The 21,714-nt window shown below is 42.5% G+C and overlaps 1 protein-coding gene across 5 annotated transcripts in view; it reads left to right on the forward strand.

Moving 5' to 3' along the window:
• The window catches only part of MYH16 (myosin heavy chain 16), a 1,358,245-nt gene extending 1,341,293 nt beyond the window's left edge, over positions 1–16,952 (forward strand). For all 5 annotated transcript variants that reach the window (XM_069654472.1, XM_069654473.1, XM_069654475.1 and 2 more), the window contains one exon: positions 9,960–16,952. In XM_069654472.1, the coding sequence (XP_069510573.1) occupies positions 9,960–10,106 (147 nt within the window). In that variant the 3' untranslated portion in view covers positions 10,107–16,952. The remainder of the gene's footprint in view (positions 1–9,959) is intronic.
• The last annotated feature ends 4,762 nt before the right edge of the window (positions 16,953–21,714 follow it).

The following is a 21,714-nucleotide window of genomic DNA, read 5'->3' on the forward strand; positions in this document are numbered from 1 at the left end:
ATCCCCCGCCCCTGAGCCTGACATTATCAAAACATTCATATTCCCCGCCTCTCTCCATGACGTTTCTGTGCTGCGTAGGCAAACGCGCCCAGTCGTCTTCTACGCGACTTCACACAGAACCCGGAAACCAACACAGATCAACTGACAACACAGCGCGCCACAATTCGGAATATGAAACTGTACTTTGAAATCAAACAGCAACACGGTACATTTGGTAAAGTACATTTATTTGACATTAAATGTTTATAGAATATTCAGCAATTGCCATATGAACTCCGAATGCCATTTATTTTCTTTTATCTCTATCCGCAAATCCGTAAAAGTTTATCGTGAGTCACGCGCTGTTCCTTTATGGTACACAGGGTGTTGGTTTTCGTTAAAAGAAGCACTTTGGTCGCACGTTGAACTGCAAGGCTGTTCCATCAAGTAGGCACTAGGCCAGCGTAAAGGGTGATATGTTGCTTCTAGCCGCTAGTACCGCGTAAGGGCATATGGGCCCTTGGCGATCGTCCCATAAAATCATCAAAATGGTGCAGTTGTTTACATTAAACTGCAGCTGGTGGTTGAAAAAACCACCTGCCGGTGTCTGAAATTGGTGGCAGTAGCAATAGGGAAGGATATACCTCTTTTGAAAACATAAAATGTATAATTAGTCTCACCAGCCGATCTTTATTAATATTATTCATTTTATTTATTACGGCCGAGCTGGAACTATTTGCTTTCAAGGATAGTGCAATGGAGTATGTTCAGCTCTAAAATCAATGCGAAAAGTAACTAAATAAATCGAGGTTAGTACACAATGAGAAACGACTTTTTGTCTACATGCGTGTGGAATGTGGACCTGCATGCCCATGTGCCCGCTACAAGGACGATCCCACAAACATTTTCCTAGCTCTTAATTCATTCATTTATTCATGTATCCATTCATTAATTCTTCATTCTGGTATAAAAGCGTCTAAAGAGTTACTTACATTATATTCGCAATTTCCATTGTGTCTCTGCGTAATGCAGTCCGTAAATCCCACTGTGCTCTTGACAACGATTTTTCGTATACTGAACTAACATGAAACTCGGTCTAGTTTCAGAATTTTCTGCCTTATCGTCTCTTACGTTATTGCACGTTATTGGGGAAGGTCAGGGAAAGTATAAAGTACCCGAGGAGTTCAGTTGAAAGTGAGATTTATTGTTTGTTTGTTTTATTATTTACAATACGCAAGCCTCCCCTCGGTTAACAGTGCACAGCATTTACATGAGATTGTGAAAATTAGTTACATCTACAAAAATATATACATACACATATATACAAGGTCAGCAATATGAGGTGAATAGAGAGAGAATTCAAAGATGACACCCAGGTTGTTCGCCACCCAGGATGGTGAAGGTAGGGGTTAGGGTTAGCGTGCTTTGTATGCACACTGTACAATAACATTTATTTACAAAAAGACAATCGTATTACAATTATTTAAACCGGGATTTGTCCTTCACAACCAGCTCTCCTTTGGGTGGACATGGCACAGTGGCAATGTTGAGTGGCGATGGATCAGTGCTCTGCACAGAAACGTTCAAAATTCCATATCTCTGCTTCTCTAATACAGCAACAATAAGGCTTTTGACAAAGTCGAACTCCATTTCCTCATAGACTGGTTTGATCACCCGTTGCTTACTTCTTTTTGAAAGGGCCTTAGTGTAACGAGGCATCCTTACATTACCCGTAGTTCTAGATTGTTCACGGCTGAGATTCTCGTTATGGGCCAAGACGGCAAGTAGAGTCCTATGTCTCATGCCCTGTATGCTGAAATGCAAGCGCTTTGGCCTGTACTTTAGGCACATATTGTGGAATACCTCCAAACCTCCTGTGTGACAGAATTCTGTCAGTCCCCTCAAATCTCTTGATAGAGTTTTATTGAAAACAATCTTCTCAATGGCTTTGTGTGTCGGTGAAGATGGATTCAACCATTTCTTCTTCCGTGCCTCCACTGGGGACAAAGGGCCATGTTCACATTGGTGGAAATGTAGGTTTTCTGACCAGCGGTGCACATTGGTACAGTGGTGCATCAGTGACCGCCATTTGTCAAGTAGTATTTCCACTGACCCTTCACAAGTTTTGGAGCTCCACCAAAGATGGTTGCTGATAGACTGGGACCACTCTGAAATACTTTCCAAACCTTTTTTTTTTCCCTGCAGCCGAGATTTTCTTATTGATTGATTTAGCAAGATGCCATACGTCAAATTGATGTTTAATATGTGAGAACTGCTCTCTCATTGTCTTGGCAATTGAAACGTGTCTGTCCGTGGCTATGAGGTCGATGTGCATTCCCCTCGATTGTAGATATTCCATTGATTTTATAAATCCTAGTTTCTTCATGGCCACTGAGGATGTACATTGTGTTACCTGCACGACCACCAAACTCACAATTTTCTTACTATCCATATCCTGAAAGTGGTAGGTGCAGTACTTGGCAGAAAATCCAGGGCTGTTGCACTGTCCATCGCCGGCTAGCCTGAATCGTTTGCCTTCGAATGTATTTGCTAGAGGCAATTGTTCAATTTTCCAAGCATCACTAATGGCCAGAAACAGATAATCATGTTGGTATTTGTAGTACTGTGTTTTTTAAATGAAATGGAGTATCACAAACTGAAAGAAAGACTCTAACTTTCTATAACTGGAGCCACTAAAAAGTGATGCAGCTGCACACAGTAGATTGCCTGCTGGCAGTTTCCCCAGCATCGGTTGTGCAGATCATGAGAACGTATGATGTAATCTACAGGCGGCATGTATTGTGACGTTACTGCCTTGTTTTTGACGAGTCACATGAATCAATAGCTTCCCACATACTTTCCCTCTGATGGAATGCCCACATTTCAGCATACTTATAATATCCATCAAACAACTGTTGAATACTATGTATTTGCCCTCTTTCATTAGACTGTCATCCTGCCTCAAAGTTGTTTAGGCCTGTGACGTTGAGGACATATCACCACATTTGAAAGAAATATCGCTGCTATCAAGTTCTGATGCGTCGGTGAATGCTGCTGCTGGTTCATTCTGTCATTTCAACATCTGCTACCTCAACATTGATGGGAGAACACAACAATGTCGACAGCTTTTTTGGTGGCAATTTTTTGGCGGGTGTAGATTGTGTGAATTGATCTGCGACTACTTCAGAGCTATCTTTAATACATCCAGTATCATGTTGTTGCGGTGGTGCGGTCGTACTGTAGCAATGGTCCAATACAACTTTGCTGGATTCTCCGGACACATTAATTTCATGTTCTGGCCATTGGACATGAGCATCCCGAGTCTCAACACGCAGCGTCTGAATTAATAGTTCCTCCATAGCCTCCATAGTGTAAATGGTCTGGCAAGCAACATCTCTCATTCGCTTCACTGTCTGTGTATGTATAGTTTGTAGACCCACGGGTAACTAGAGGATAGCTTGGAAAAGGGATGTTCAGTTTAAACACAAGATAAAGTATAGTACAATTGACTGGAAAAAAACATAAAATAGTCCCCAGCACAAAAACATTTCTAAACTTATGAACTGTTTGTAACTAACCTTATTTTTGTTTCTTTTCTTTGCAACTTTTTTGACTCAACCTTCAACATCTGCACGCTGTAGCTCCGATTCGTATCCGCATGTCTCCCCTTCCTCTTGCGCTGCAATGACTATTTTTTCTGTATCCGCATAGACAGCACGGAATGAGGCTTCATCGACTCCCTGAAACATAGTATTTTCATAACTGTGTATCAAAATATTGTTAGCATAAAACACACGTGAGGACGAACACACATGTACATCTCAATAGCCAAACACGATTTAAACATTGTGTGGAACAATCAAACAACAAGTATTCGAGCTCTGGTGACCTAGTTCGATAGAGCTGTCAGTATCCATACCTCTGGCTCTGCATGGACTGCCACGAATGATTGTATTGAGGAGGTGTCAGGCTCCACATCAAGTGCGTGAGTTGATGCTTCAACAACTGCCTGAAACATAGTATTTGCATTAGTAAGGATTACAATATTGAAAACACAACACACACTTGGGGTCGACCGCACAGGTACATATCAATGGCTAACCACAAATGAAACATGGTGTAGAACAATCAAACAACAAGTGTTCCAGTCCTGATGATCACGGTCGATGGAGCTGTCAGTATCCATACCTCGTGCTGCTGAAGAACATCTAGGGCTGTTGTCAATGTGGTGGACGCTTCAGCATCTCCCTGAAAGACAGTACTTGCATTAGTATGGATAACACTAATTATAACTGAAAACCAACACCAGGGGACGACAACTAAGGTGTATATCAATTGGAAAGCACTAACCAAACAATTGGTAAAATAATCACACGATACATAAAAACTATTACTTGACATGCATAAAACAAGTCTGTAGTGGAATAGCCAAGTATGATTACCTGATACGCGCTAGAAATGGTTGATAACGGCGAGCACGTCACGGAAGTAGAATGTTCTTGCTTCAGATTCAAGGGATAGTCAAGAAGTTGTAAAGGTAAATTATTGTTTGATAATGAAATGCCAATATTTAAAATTGCCATGTAAGGAGACAAAATACTTGAGAGTAATGCTATTGAAAATGCGCAATATAGCACAGTTACCTGTGACCATATATAGATTTCCTTTGGGGGTTATAAAATCGAAAAATAATTTATTGATAAATGTCATTATTCGAAAAGCTATACACTCATATCAATATCGAAAGTATTACAAGGGAGTATTACAAGGGACACAACACCTAAAATATCAATTAATCCATTTGGCTACCTACACACTACCGCAAGGCCTAAAGCTAAATCCGGACACTTGACTCACCAGTGGCGGAATGTGGACGAATAGAGTTGGAATAGCGTTTGCGAGCAATTTTCGTGTCGTTAGCCGTTTATTCTTCTTTGTTACCCAAGATGTGGCGTACATGTTCGAGGAAATGTTCCGGCTGCAGATGCGGTATCGATCACCCCTCTTGTCCTCTAAGACTTGTTGGACTCTACTTTCCAGCTCATCCAGTGGATATCCGCAATGTCTGACCCATTCTCTTATTCGATGAACAGTTTTCGGGAATACATGCATTGTAGTGCCTTCAGATTTAGCATGGGTCTTCGAAGGGGAACCGCTAATCGAACAGGCAGGCATTGTTGAAAATTCTGAAAAGTAAACATCAAGATTATTATAAAACATTGATGAATAAAAATGTCATAAAAAAGTAAATGAACCATACCATGCTCAATGCAAGGTTTGTTTTGGTCGCCGGAACTATACCAGTTCATCATGTGCGGCTTAGTATTTGCATAAGTTACAGAATTTTTTTAAATTATGTGACTAAACTCTGAACATGTGACTCGTCTCTTGGATGTTCTGTCTTGCACAAAAAGGAAACATGCTTACATTATAGACTGGACCCCCGAAGGATGCAATTCGATGACAATTGACACAGATGAAAATAAATAGATCTATTGATAGCATAACAATTGAAACTCAAGTCAATAGCAATGAGACCAATGACCATGGCTCTATTGGTTACTGTAATCGCAAATAGATAGAAATGTAAAAATGACCAAAATATGACTAGGATACATGGCCTTACCTTGACCAACAAACAGTTGGATTCAGCAGGCCGAGCAGTATGTTGCAGGAGAACAGGTAGGTAGCACACTGACGAGTTTGCTGGAAGCGGTCACAGATAGCACGACGACGAGCAGATTAGCATAGATCTCAGTGCTTCTCAGGTAGAAGGTTCAGGAGTTGACTTGCAAAGCACAAAGATGTTCTCATGAGACATATCAAGTGGTTTATAAAGTATTAGAAACAGGGGTGTGTTTGTGAATGAATGACGTGTATGTTGTGGTATGTGGATTGCAGAGGGGCGGCCTGCATCAGGGGAGGCCTGCCTGGAGACAGTGTCTGAGGAGGCCATGTGAGCGATGGCCCCTGGGCGTGGGATACCTTTTGAAGTGTACATGCTGTTTGGCAACTTGGCCGTTTGCGCCCGTGACAGCCCCCCCATGCCAGCGCTCATCACCGGATGCGAACCGCCTTTGATAGAGGGGGGTGGGATGGATGGGCCTGGGGCGTGCAGGCAAGTGTGTGGGAGCGAGGGGCCATCAGGCCCCTCTCATCCTTTACTTCTCAGTAGAAACTCGGACCAAGTGCCTCCAGTAGTGGGTTCGCCCCTTTCCCTTATGTGATGTTAACTTTGGTTGACATTCGCGTAGATGGGACCATTGAGCAAGACACGGGGCATTCATTTTTGTACCCCCTTTCCACTCCATCTTGGTGACCAGGCCTCACTGCGCAGAGCACATGGCCCCCACCCTCGTTCCCACTCTGACTGGAAAACTCCAGAGGTATTTGCAACAGCTAATAAATGTAACACATCACTCTTCCTCTGAGATCACTGTCCTGCATGTAAACCAGCCTGAACTAAGCACATACTCGTTCATCTCCACAAACGTGTCCTTGCCCACGCACCCTCGGCAGTGGAAACTTACTGCCATTCTGACCCTGTGTCCTTGCAAGGTATTCTCTTCATGTGCCAGACCACTGACCACGCCATGATGCCCACCTAGCAGATCCCCAACTAACATTAGACCCCTTCTGCAGTATATCGTTGCCTATCAATAACAAATGCCACATACCGGAGATTATTTTGAGCACAAACCCACACTTCAACCAGTGTATTATAGTGGTCAAGACCCTTAAACTAAGGCCTGTATAATCCAATGTTAATTGATAGTATAGATATATGTTTGACTTTTATAGAGACATAACCGACTGAAAGACTTTGAACAAGTGTTATTTAGTGCATGCATTATTGAGAATATATTATGTTAGCTTAGATAGTGACCACCGTGCTTCACAGTGACCTGACCTTCACCCATTCGGAGCACAGATGTCTGAAGTCCATCCTTGAATGGAGACACACTTGATTCATTTAAAACATTGAAACAACTGTTGTTAAAATATATGTGGTGTTTTATTTTGTATCTTATTTTGATGACACAAAAATACAAGACTTTAAACATTGTACAGGTCAGGTTGCAGCACAGCGAGAGAAAATCCCATGTACTGACCGCTGCCACTCGGGAACGTTTCTCTTATGGCACGAACGGCACAGGCGGGTATCACTCTTCGAACGCGGTGTCCAAGCCTCCCGTGAAGCCATGTAAAGGAACGATAGGCCACCAGCCTGTACCACCTGTGAAAAGGAATGAAACAAACTGTTTTTAAATGACCAAGATAAGTTTAATAAACGTTTGTTGTCAATGACAATTCTTGTAACTAATGGCATTCTGCTCGGACAAATGCTATCTAGACACTGCACACTATTGAACGACTTTCATGCGTTACAATGATATGTATATGTAATTTTGGATATAGTAGAAGACCATGAAATAGGAGTGGCATGACAAGCAGAGTATACTTACTCGTTACTCGGATTACGAGGACTAACAGTTGCGCGAAGTTCGTGCATAAGCACCATCATTATCCTCAACACGGACCGTGTGAAGCAGACTGCCCTGAAGTCTGGCAGCTCGGGGATGCATTGCGGTCGTGGCTCGCCTTCCGAAATGTAGGCCACGCATCCCGAGTTTTCACTGCAGCAGCAGTTCTCGTCCTCGGTTGGCATTAGCTCGCACCGATTGCATGTGCACCAGGTGCAAACACCGTCCATGTGACTAGGTCCAGGCTCTTCAGCTGTTGAATCGTCCTCCCAACTGCCATCCGAAGACCCATCCTTTTCGCGTGTTTCCCTTTCCAGTAGTTCCTCCTCGGTATACTCGGGCTCGTACATGTAGGGCATTATTGTAGCCATTGTGTGTTAAACAAACTAAAATAATTTATAGCGGTGATACTGGTATCTGTTCACACGGGCTACAAGCAATGAAGGTAGCTGACCATAGCACAGAAACGAGTCACAGAATACTCAAAGTAACACAGAGAGAGGAATGGAATTGAAAATCTGCTGCTGTGCGTTGTGAAACGGTCTGTTCATACTTATTGAGGAAAGAGGCGTCCTGCCATTTCCATGGCGACACGTCATTAGCTGAAGCGCAGCGAATGTTGACACGAGACGTTCTTTGGCATTGTGAAATGGGTGGTACGCGTCTGCTGATGACAGGCTCAGGGGGGGGGGATTTGATTGAGTGCCGCAAAAGCAGGTCAGCCAGGGCGATGATAGGATTATCACAAAATGGCAGCTCCCTGATGCCTGTTTTCGCGTGCATTTAATGGACGAAAACTAAGTAAGGTCCATAGGAAATTTTTCTAAAATCGAGCGACATGGCCGACCCGTAGGGGCAATAACATTTTTTGACCGCACCATTAGGATACGAAACACTCTAAATAGATGTGTGTCTATAACAGATGTAAGGTCTTCCTCCACCGGTGCAGCACTACTGTTTTTGCTCTGGCTACCTGGTTATCAATGCTTGGATTATTTCCACAACCCGTTTATCGTTCTAGAACGATTGCTGGTGGCTTTCTGGAGAGGCTTCCACGTTGTGCAGTCGCTGCATGGTTTAATGAAGTGAACAGTGTGTCAGTCTGTTTTTCTCCAATACCTTCCAGTCTTAGCTGCTAAAGAAAACAGTTGGGTCTGGTCACTGCTGAGACTTAGTTTAATATAAGCTTAAAAGGAAGTGGTCGGACTAACCCTCCTGACCTGGGTAGTCTACTCACTGTCAGATCTGGTCTTTAGTCACACACCAGCAAATTGAGAGTGCCCTTTCTCATGGGGGGCTTTCTGAGACTGAAACGGGTGAATCAGTGCTTTCCTACCTTGTTCAATCTCTACCTGCGCCCTTTGGCGTCACTGATTATACATTTTGACCTTGATTCTTTCAATGATGTGGATGGCAAACACATTTCATGCAGCTCTCTGCTAATGCCACACTTTGGGGCCCAGATAATTTTACAAATGGCATGAATGCACTCAATTGCTGGATAAATACCAAATCTTTGAAGATGAATCTATATAAAAACCAGAATTCTTGTACAAGGCACACATAGGAAATGTGCTCTCCAGGCATGCTGGACTTATGCCCTCAGCTTGCCAGTGTGGTGAAAAATCAAGACATCGATCTGGATGAAGATTTAACCAAGGACAGACAGGTTCATCAAGTTCCAAAGATGTCTTATTATGGAGTCAATTTCATAAGCCAGTTCCATATCTTTGCCATGCCTCCCAGAATCAGACAATGATATCACTCTTGATTACTCAAATGGAGATTACATGGTTGTTCCAACATTTCTGATCCATGATGTGCAGAGGCTGCAGAACACAAGCACTCACCTTCTTACAGAGATCACTCAACCAGATCATATTTCCCTGGTCATCCATTCCCAACACTAGTTGCCTTTGTACAAACACATTCAATTCAAGATTGTGTGGATTGTCCGCAAGGCAATAAGTTTCACAAGGCAAAAATCCAACCGTACAACCCCAGTCAAACACTCAGCTATCGAGGAGCCATACTGTCTGTAATCCCCAGTTTCTAACATACCCTCATCCAATTTTGTTAATTTTCTTACGACTACGCTCTACTGTGGAGCTCCATACTCCGGTGCCTGAGGGTCATTAATTTGGCCAACCATTTGAGCAAGGCATGAAAAACCTAGATCTTCCTGTTGTAAATTGTCCTCTCGTTTATCGGGTTCATATAGTCTAGCCTTGCAAAGCCACACTGTAAAGTGTTTTAACATCAAAAAAGAAAACCTATATGTTCCATACAGTCTCTTATGCGTATAGGCCATGTGTTGGGAATGGAATTTTAGTTTTAAGTGCCTCTTTGAAATGAATTGTGATTGGTTGGTATTTAGATAATGATTTTCCTGTTATGAACAAGTGCATGATATCGATGTAATGAGTGATGTTTTCCTGTCATCCATGAGTGTTCTTTTCGTTTAAAATTCATGCAAATACATCTCTTTCTAACCAGGGTTACAGCTCTCCATTCACCAATCTCGTACGATCTCCAAGCTCCGCAGGTTCAGAAGGCAGAGGTGAAAAGCTCCTCAGTGAAGATGACACAACATCCCTAATTCCTGCATACTTGAATTCGCTGAAGAAATTAATGGTCGACTAGGGAGATTTTAGTAACTGGGTGGACTTGTAACGGACTTTCTTTAACTTACATGAATATTAGAGAGAAGACCACCAAAGTTGATATTTTTATAGGCTGAGGAGTCTTCTTCTCAGCATTGGTATTATTGGTAAAACGTGTTATTTTTCCTCTGGAGCGAACAGCCATATTGACATGCTTTTGTAATGCTGTAAGAATTGCAATGCGTTTGATTGTTAGTACATATTTGTATGCTCTTAAGCCAGTGTTCTGTACAAAACTGTTTCTCTTTCAATTCCTCCCTTGAAGTACGCTGATTACACATTACTTTTTTTTAAATATGCGTTTTTATATATTATATATTTTATAAATATACATTTTGTGGCCATGCTGATTAACAAATAATGAAAACAAATTTCAATATTGAAAACTGATTTCTTTTAAAATGTTCACAGATTGAATTGCTCCAACTTGAAAGGGACAACTCTTCTCTACGAATCACTAATGAGAACCAATTGTGTAAATGGAGGTGTGTCTCACAACAGGGCATTTATAATAACATGAACTTCCCCATCATGAGCATTAATATTGGTTTAGTAGGAACAATTTGCCACTGGAAATTATGGATACATGCAAAGTGTGAATAAAAAATGTCAGATTAGGTACAGTAATTTTCAATACTCCTGGTTTCGCCGACTCGTCACCGTACTTACAATGTGAAGGCACCCGCCTGCATAGTCTCTATGCCCTTTAAACCTCCTTAGAGGTATATACGCCGCACCCACCTTACCTACTCATGAGTAAGGACATCCAGGACACCAGAGAGGAGGGCAGGTGGGGATTCATATGACTGTAACAAGGCAGGGCAACTGGGAGTAATGATGATTACTGTTCATAATCTGACATTACCTCCCATTCCCACTTCCTCATCACAGTCCTCAAAATGTGAAGATACAACAAGCGGTATCAGACATGAGCGTCCAAATAACCACAGGATCCCAAGATACTGCAAATCTAGTTTATTAATCCCACTGAACTAGGCCGTATAACTCTTGAGACAAATTCGACTGATAGAGATCCACTGCCAATTTATGATGGCTGATGAATGTGTTTGGGGAGGCTCATATTGCTGCATTACAAAAATCTTGAATTGATGCCCCTTGCACTTCTTCCCAAGATACAACAATTTCCTGTTTTGAGTGGTGCTGTCAAGCCCAGTCGACGTTCCTACTTCCTGGTATGCAACGGCTATGGTGTCTTATCTAGCAGCTCAAGGTTGTCGTGGAAGGATTCTTACCTTTAGTGGCTCCAACCATGGAGAAAGACAGAGCATCCATGCTATGGAACGCTGCTGTCCTTTCCAAGCACATTTTTAGGACATTTACGATGTCCAGTGAATATGTGATTCCTTCCATTTCTGAGGTCAGCAGTGGAAACACCACCTCCTGGTTGAGGTAGAAGCTAGTTGGAACACAGATTAGTAGTGAGGGCAGACCCTGTTCACAATATCACCATACCAGGTCTCAATCTCAGGTAAGGTTTTTTGGACCCTAGGTCCCCTGACGGTCTGGCTGAAGTGATTGCCACTAAAAAGAAGCTGCAGTTGGTAGAAAACAAAACACAGATCCCAATATGGAATGATTGCCCTTCTGGGAGGTTTCCTTAGTCCAAAACTATGGATCACCCGGTTGACCATCAGTTCAACTGATAAGCCTGAGAAAAGGTGCTTCAGAATTATTCACAATGCTGTTTTTAGGCTTCTCAGGTTTCTAGTCGACGGGACTTCTGACATTCTCCAGAACACTGACCTGGAAATCCCCATTTACAAAAGGGTATTTAACTCAGTTTCCAAGCCATCAATCACAGGCATCATAGTGTCCCAAGTGATAGAAGTGTGAAGGCAATTGCTGATGGTTGTACTGGAAGGTATAGAGGCTCTTCCACACTCATTGGTTGGAGAAGAGGAAACCATATAATTATGGTGCCATATGGGGCTATCAACCGAGCTGACTTTCAGGGTTTTCTGTAGAACTCTGCAAATTAGTGGACAAGGCATAAAGTAGATCCCTTGGCCATGTTCTTGAGAAAACATGCAGAAGCTGTACTCTGGGCCCCAGGTGTAGGGTTGCACACCATGGTATGGGGGATTTCTCTTCGGACGCAAAGAGGTTAATTGCTATCCACCCTCAATTACTCACAATCCAGTGGAAGAGTTGTGTGCATAATCAAATGTCCACTGATGGTGAGGAAACCCTGCTGAGATGGTCAGCAGTTCGATTCAGCTTCCTAGGGAGGAACGCTACCCTCAAGAACAAAGATGAATTCCCACTCAGTAGAACATATGGTCCAATACGTGATACTGGCATCAACATTTGGGGCCACTGTGGCAATTGACATAAGCCTGCACCAACTGATTGCCATCCTGACAACGACCCTCTTTCCTTCTAGTAGAGGTTGAAAATGGAGTAACCCCTTTAATATTGCCATCAGTTCCCTCCAATTCAAGTACCACTAGGCCACTCTTATTGACTACTTCTCTTGGACAACTCAGTCGGTCCCCTACCATGGTGCTGACATCTGTTCTTAGCATCATCAGGGCCTCTGTATGCAACCTGATCTTTTTCAATAGGTTGTTTCTGTTGGCCCACGAGGCCAGACAGTATCTAAAGTCCAAAGGCATTGGGACCATATCATCGTAGTCCCCTAATGCTGGTGGCCAAAATTGTTGTACATGGCGCAGTAAAAGTTTCATATGACAACGTGCCATGGCACTGTTACCGTACATACCTCCAAGTCTCCCAGCAATTGAAGCCAGGTCCTCATTGACACAGTTGGTGCGACAGAGGTTTGCGAGATGAGTCGTTATTCATGCCAGCTGCAGTTTTCCTAGTCTGAAATCCATCCATAAGTGTGAATCCCTATGAAAATGTTGTCTTGCAATGGTTTCAAAAAGGATTGTGTCCAATTTATGTGAAAACTGTATTCCTGAAGAACTTTCCACACACTGCAAGTGAGAAGGAGAGAAATGTGGAGGTAGGGGACTAGTCAATTGTTCAGATAGGGCGTTGAAGCAATTCCTTCAGTATAGCGGATCCCCACTACAAGGATCTTGGGAAAACCTCTGGGCACCGAAGTCAACCTGAATGAGAGGCCCAAAAACTGAAAAAGCTTGTTGCCCACCATGAATCGTAGAAACCTCTAGTGCGAAGGGCAGATTTAAATGTATAGATACGCATACTCCAGCTCTAAGGATGTTAACCAGTCCCACGGCAGGATGGCCACAATAACCTGTCGAGGGATTTCCATCCAGAAAGGATGATACACAATGAAGCGGCTGAGCCTTTTTGAAGTCCAGTACTAAGTGAATTCTTCTGTTGGTTTCTTGACTAGAAATAGCTGGGAGACCAGGTTCCTGGGCTTCCATAGATTCTTCCATGATGGCCCTTTTTTAGAGTAGCTGCTCGATCCGCCGCATCAATATCTGCTCCTTCAACCAGTTTTACATCATTGGAGTCACAATTCTTATGCCCTCAGCAGGCGTGTGTGTGAACTCCAAAGCATATCCCTTCCACACAATCTCCAATACCCAAATGTTTTGTACATCCTTCCATGCTTTGGTAAAAATTAGCATACAACCTCCCAACAGCATCCTTATTGAACTGGTGTTGCGGTTCTAGAGATGGTGACCCCCTACCCTGAAAGGAAGATTTCAGTCATTTGTGCCGGTGGATGGGCTGATGTTCTCCTGGCTGCTGGTTGAATTGAAAAGGCACCTCCTCTCCCACTGTAAGTAAGACATGCTTCCGATCCTGAAAGAATTTATCCAGGAAGGAATCCCAATAATGAACCCAAAAAAGGCAGCTTTGTCATTTTTGTTTCCCAGGTGGCCTCTGCCTTCCAGTTCTAAAACCTGAAGGGTCTCCTTGCTGAAATGGACGATATTCCATTAACCATAGTATGCACCTGCTCTAATTATCATGTTAATGTCGGAATAAATTCTCATGAGAGCTCCCGCAATAATTTTTTTCAGTCGGATCAGATGAAGTGGCCTCATCTGGTGTGAAATTGTGTTGGCCCATCAAATCTCCCAACTGGTCATCCAATTGTATATTTCCCGGATACTAGACATCATAGATTGCCATTGGTAAAGCTTGAAAAGATATCTAGGAAAATGTTGTTTCCCTTCATTCTTTCCTTAGAAGGTTTTCTATGTCTTTGTGGAATGAAAACGCCAACAAGAGCAAATCCTTGAAGTGCCTGAACAGTGTCTTCTCAAGCATGGGAGAGGCTGCAGGAAAATCCAGTCTCTGCCGAGTATTTTCCAGCACTGCTTTTAAATCCTCTTCCTGTATATATTCAAAACACACTTTTTCATCTTCTTCTCACTGAGACAGAAAAGTATTCATCCTTATCTCTGGTCCCCTCACCCATCTCTTCCTCTGCCGGTTCTCCTCCTATGGTTGACTCGGGCGGGGGAGGCATGGGGGGTTGGAGCTGGAAGGATGCTTCCAGGTAGAGTCCTGGCTGGAATGGTGGGAGCCATAGGAACCATGTTGGTGTTGATTGCTTCTGCCACTGAAGTCTGAACCAGGTGAATTATTTCAGCATCCGACAGTAACTGGGGGTAACATAATGTCTTCTCCGGCGATGATGGTGATGTCGGCTCACTTTGAGGGATGAGGATGTGGCAGAGTCCGAAGATACTGTAGAAGAGACATGCTTTTGCTTTTCTGTGGCCTTCATGTGCTGCATGGCTACAAAAAAAGATAGAGGCAGTAATAAGGGCACTCCCATTTATACAGGACCCTTCCTAGAGCCATTCATATGGGGCTTAGTCACCCCTCTCCTCTATCCTTAATTGGGGAGTGGGACCGACCTCCTTAGTTTTTCCTTCTCTTTTAAAAGCATTATTAATATATAATAGAGGAAATGTGGAAGCCCAAATGAGCCCCCTGTTTTGTTCCCGTCTCTCTGACCTGGCAGCCACAACAGCATTGAGTGACACGGGGCGTCTTCAGGGCACTTTCTCACAATCTTCCAAGCCTGATGCTTGCAATGGAGAGGCACAATGAGGATCTCCTTCCCCATAACCCCCTCCACAATGGCATAACCCCGGGAGATGCCCACAGCTCTCGTTCTCTCTACCAGGCGCCGCAAACACGAGGCTTCACCGGGGTGGAGCTCCTCTACTTGGATCTACCTGGATTCCATTGACCATAGACAATAGACGTCCATAGACTATAGACGTCCCGGGAGGATAGCGTGCGCGTCTTGGAAGCAAGACGACACAAAGCAACACAGGTTCGATCCCGGGTCCGCGCTTAGAAACCTCTGGGTGTTTAAGCGCGTTATAAATCCGTAACTAAGACAAATCAAAAACAATCAGTAAAAAAAAAAACTAACAATTCCTGTAACAGCGCCTCGATGCCCGTGGGCTGTGTGAGCACTTAAAAAATGTAAAATAAATAAAAATAGACGTTATGAGCAGATGCTTTCAGTGTTCAGACATAAAGGCACACCCAGACCTTGGTTACCCAACCCCTATGCATTAGTCTTTGAAGTGAGTACAGTAGTTCGTAGGTCAAATGCATTCAATCATATATGTAAAGAAAGAAATAATTAAGAAAATGTGATGAGGCACTTATTTTAAAATTGAAAAAAGGGCTGCAAAAAATATGTATTCAGGTATAAATAAAGGCATCCCTTGCTAATATAGAGATCCAAAAAAAAAATTTACCTCGTCTTTAAAGTCCACGAAGAATACTACCATAATACTTTCCTAATTCACACATTGCTCTTTAAACAACCTTGCCTAAAGGAGACCTCTGATGAAAAAATGATAAAGTTGTTTCTCCAGAATTATTATAAAAGCTAATTTCTACTATATATGGTTGATACTTGACATTATTGATTCGGGTGAACTATGTATTTGTTGAAACGTACAATGCATTAGAGTCCTGTTGACATACATCTGTCTGAAGGCTGCATTTATCCAAGAAGGTACTTAATGTCTAATGCCAAATCCTCCTATGAACAGTAGGACATTTTCTAACTCGACTGAAGGTCTGCAGTTTCCTCGATTGGCCACCCCTCCAAAACCAACATTACTGTGTGAAAAGACACTATGCACCACATGTCAATACCCACCAGAGCTTTCTAAAAACTCATATAAGTCACATACCATTATTAATGGTGTCAATAGGAAGACTCCCCAATGGCATGTTTCTCATTTTGCCCTCCGTGCCAGTTTTCAAACAACACACAATTGCCTCAAAACATGAGCACACACATGAATTGTGACTGATGTTTTAGTCTGCAATCGCTTGCACGCTGGGCATATGTAAGTGTGATATAAAACAGTTGCTCTCTCTGTCGTCATATTGCAGGATGTGTTGGGTGTGCATTTGTGCTATTGCTGACATTTTCAAAATAGTACTTGTGGGTACAGCTTAAACAACATACATCCTTTAGTTTGGGAATGTATTCACATGTGTTTTTAAATCTATATACATATTTTCCTAACATTTCCTTTTCAAATTACATCACTTGTTTTGCTATCCAACAAACACCATGCCCATGCAGTGTGCTGCTCTCTAATCCTACAAAGGTCTTCAATTCAAATCATTCAACTACACAGAGCTGCTATATATTATTCACTAACCACACACCATAATCATGATTGGTTTGGCATAACATCCAGTTTTATTTGTAATCATTTAACAACATCAACTAATAATGTGGCGAATGGGAAGCAATGCTTTATCACCCTACAGATTCATAGCTTACTGACTGTCGCCCACATGTTTGCATTTTTGTGATTGTGTTTTTTGGACAAGTGTGCAATTTAATAAATCATAGATGTCACTGCCATTTGGATTTGTTTCTATCATGCTAATTGTTTGGAATCTTAGGATCTGAGTGTTGATATCTTTCAAAGGACTAACTGAAAATATTATGCTCAGATGGTGCAATCTGTTAGCTTTCAAAATCCGAAGGCCTTATCCATCAGAGTGTTCACAGGATAGATTATCAGCAACAGGACACCGTGCCACTCAATACTTTCACATAGAAAGAACAGGAAACATGTTCACTTTAAACTCCTTTGCCTGTATGAAGAGTATGTAAGCAATGCAGTATTCAAACCCACACCTTATCTATGGAGCAATGCATTAGGGAGCAAGACAGACATGTAACTGTGATGGTGCAGATAAAGCAAGCCCACACCCCCCAAATCTTCCCAAGCAACAGCAAACATATAGAATAAGAAAGTTAGAATAAGGTGCTGTTTTGTGTATTCCACCGCCATGTAGAATGTAACACTATTAGCATTAGAGTTAGTTTGCCACACAGTAGGGAGCCAGTTTGTTATATTAAAGGGAGGGTTAGGTTGCTGAATACACAGAGAGGGGACATGGTGGAATGCAGAGTTAGGTTGGGTACACACATGAAGCAGCAATGTAAATAAGAGAAACAACTTTCACTCCCTTTGGAAGGCCCTGCACAGCACATGGTTAGAAATCACAGCATTGCAGTTTAAATAGCTTAACAGGGATTGTGTTGGTTCATTGTGGTGTCCAGAGAACTATAACAAAGTGCCAAGACTGAGAGAAAACGGAGGATAGCTGAAACCGCATGAGTGGCACATTCCCATGGTGCTGGGAATTAAGTTAGTTGTGTTGCTAGTAGACAGAAATATACACGCTTCCATCACCAGGTGCACACAGTACTGTTGCAAATAACACACTAGTATGATGCACCCACAGGCAGTTCAATGCATGCACTAAAAACACATCAACAGGCTGACTAAATTGACGACAGAAGATCTCAGGTGGTTGGTCAAAATTTCGAAAAAAAAATGTCGAAAGACAAAAATGTCGAAAAAATAATATTGAAAAAAAAAAGTCGAATTCTTTTTTTAAAAAAATTATATATTTATTTTGGGGTCCGGGAATAAAAAAAATGGGTAAAAAAAAGGGGGGTTGGGGGGGAACCCCCCCCATTTCAAATAAAAAACGTAATAAAAAACAATTAGACTTTTTTTTCAATATTATTTTTTCGAAAAAATAACTCGACATTTTTGTATTCGAAAAAATGACTATAAACCAAGATCTCATACAGTGGACTCACACTAGAATGAATAAGCTACATACATGTACATCATGACCCAATTAGATCAAACACCTGTATGCAGCAGCATGTTTCGGAGTATGGGACAAGTTGTCCAAGGTAGCAAACTGTCTGGGATTTTGGGGCACTGGGCGAAATAATGAGATGGGAGTATGTTTTAATAGTTTTGATACCTCTTTGGCCAAAGCAAGTTTCAATATCTCCTTTCCCACCAGACACTAATTGGACTGTTGTAGATAAGTGTAACACCTAAGGCCACATCAGTAATGAGCACTAGTATTTTAATATTGTCAGGAAGTTGTGGTGCCAACAAATTAGAGTATGGTCTGATGATTTCCAGGACATGACATCCCGCATATTGGGAGGGGCTCTGGGCGGATACAAAGAAAGTCCAATTGAGGGGAGAAATGTACACAGCATATATATAGACCTTATTTTAGCTGCCAATGGCAACTTGGAACATTTGTTTTTTTAATAAATATGGCAATGTAAAGTGTTTAGTTTATAACCCTTGGGCAAACAGGAAGTAGCAGATTATGTCTGAGGACCTTCCCCCGGCCGAATATTGATGCTAAACCCTTCAAATACTCTAGTTGTATTGAGCAGCAGGGTTGGATTGGCTCCTCGGCCTTTTGGCCCATGGCCGGGCCAAAATCGTCCGTGAGGAGTGGGGGCCGGTTTCTGGCCATGCCTGGGCCGGTATGGAAAAAAAACAAATGGAAAAATGTTTATTTTTTTACATCGTTTTTATTTTTTTTTATCAAAAAGCCTTTCATCCTTCTTAGGTCGATAAATGAGTACCAACACAGGTTGGGTGATATTGTATGCATATTTGTTCTATAAAAAAGAGCTTAGGCATAAGTGCTATACAATAACATTTGGCCTTGGATGTCTGCTTGGATTCACAGTAATTTAGTGTAATTAGGAACAATGTTATTTGATTACACTTCCTGTTTTGTCAAGGGGTGAAAGGTTGTGTTTCATTGCTTCCCGGGATGTCACTTTGGGGTGGGGTCAAATGACATCACTTCCAGTGATGTCATCGGAGGTCAAGGGTCGTGAAGCGAGGGGTGGGCCACTTTTTGAGGCGAGGGGTGGGCCACTTTTTTTTGGTCGACCAGGCCTATTTCTTATCCCAGTCCGACCCTGTTGAGAAGCCTATCAATCAGCCTAGAGAGCAGTTCAGAGTGGTTAGGAATTTTTCCTCTGATCTCTCTGCAACTTCTCCAGTTCTTCCCTTGCAGGATCTGTGTAACTCTGTTGCAGTATTTTTTGTTGATAGGTACTGAATCAGCACTTGTGGCCTTAGTGGATGATCTAACTCAGATAGCTGATCAAGGTGGTATTGGTGCACTGATTCTTTTAGAACCAAAACCGATTTGCCTTGTGTGAGCTACCCCCTTTCCCAGAGCCTGCCTGTCATTTGCAGCCTCAGGAAAAATGAATTCCATTTGCATTTTTCTTTTCCATTGCCCACATGTTGAATTTCCTAAAAAAGATGTTCCTACTTGTTTCTATTTTCCCTTGGATGTGCTGGCTAGTATTCTCCATAGCCATGCCTGTCTCCTGAGTGTAAGCAGTACGAATCCCCTTCTGTTCTGCCCCATAGCTGGGTGCTAAATCATTGAAAACCCATTTTTTCCATTGTTCTCCAAAACAAATTTTCCCCTTCTTTGCTGGATCCCCATCTAGTGTCTGTGGGTACCACCCCAAAATCGTTGTGTACCCTGTATTCCTACTCCCAGCCACTGCCTTCCATTCAAAGGAATCAAGTCCAATTGGTGTTTGGGGGTTGAGTGTCGCAGGGGGAGTGCTTAACCTTCATGCAATCATTTTGAGTTGAATGGTTTCTGTCTTGCTCTGTCATTAAAAAAGGAAGTAGTATCACAGTATATCTTAACCTGGTTGCCTTCTAGAAGTCTTTGTATTTGTCAACATTGGTGGCTGTCGTAATTGGTTGATGTTCCTTTGAAATTAAATAATACATTAATAAATATTGTATTGATACACACCGGCCTGGTTCCTAGTCCATTGTGACATGGGGTGTTTGTGGAGATTGGGTGCGAGACAGGTTGGAGGCCTAATCAAAAAGAATCTGTAGTATACTAAAAAAAATAAAAAGCGTTTTATCGTGCGCCACATTCATTTCAGGAGAAGGAGTTCCATGGCTTGCGGGTGCTGTGTAATAAGCTGTGACGATCTGTAATGTGGCGGTCATCAACCCTTTCCAGCCCATGGAAGAGGTAATGAAGGCCAAAGCGTCCTGTTTTTCCAAGATGGCTGCCATGGAAAGTGAAGGCGGGGCTCGATACAGAGCTACTCTTCCCTTTCCATAGCGGTCTGCGGGAGGCGAAGGGAAGCAGCGGATGTGCTGGCGGATATAAGGTAATTAGGGACATCAGCGGAGAAAATGAAAAATGGGACTGAGTTTGTGGGTGCAAGATGGCGGTCGGGGAGCCAGCCGTCAGGGGGCATAGAATGCAGGCTTGTACCGGCGGTTCAAGGCCACGTTCCTAGCTATCTGATTGGCAGCCACCCCCCACCCGTGTGCTTATTGGAGGTATTTTACCTTTGATCATTTTTCATTTACCACTCTGGAAAATGTAACGCCCTCTGCAGAATGGGGCCACATTTTATCTTTCAAATATAAACGTGATCAAGATATTTTGATCAGTTTTTGAAGGAAGAAGGCCTAAAACACAAATCATAGACAGTGTGACCCTTGAATGATCATCGCTATGATATGTGGCTTAAAGAAATTGGTGACCCTAATGCTTTGTGTGCATAAAGCATAGCAATGATGCAATGTGTAGGGTATTCGTTCATAAACAGATAACAATTAATTTGCACATGATATCATTTTCATTTAAAGCCACTAGAGATGCTAACAATGTTGACATTATTTGGTTTGACTTTGAATAAAATATTCATTAATATTACATGTTTGGCAAGGGGTAGTCGAGTTTAGTTTTACATGGAGATTCCATACTAGAATTTGTGTGGCTTTATGTTTTTCATCAGTAGAATCATCAGTGATCTTCTTAAAAATCAACAGTCATACAAACATGAATGGTAAACATATGTGCCTATTTCTTTGACCAAGCACTTCACTTGTGTCTTGTTAGTCTTCCTGTGCCCCCTCCACGCAAGTCGAGGGGTCAGCAAACTATCTGTCAGGTGATTTCACAGACGACAGCTGTCTTCTCAGGAAATTATTGATCAGGGTATAGTTCTGCATTCCATGTCGATTTGATGGCAATATGTAAGTGGGATACAGCTGTCGAATGGCACATGCATTCCTTTGGAAAAGCCATACTACATGATTGCTGAGCATGCCAAATGTGGGCATCCTGCATTCAACGTTGCGCGCACAGTAATGCAGCGTAGGGATGAGCGGGGCTATCTTCTCTGTAGGCCGGGCTGTCGGTCGTCGGAAGTAGTAGGGCCATGTCTCCTGGTGAGTTTCAGAGATTTTGATTTCGCAACGAGGTCATATTAAATATGG

Source organism: Ambystoma mexicanum, chromosome 3q (assembly GCF_040938575.1).
Source record: "Ambystoma mexicanum isolate Mex_15411 chromosome 3q, UKY_AmexF1_1, whole genome shotgun sequence".
Lineage (NCBI taxonomy): Eukaryota > Metazoa > Chordata > Amphibia > Caudata > Ambystomatidae > Ambystoma > Ambystoma mexicanum.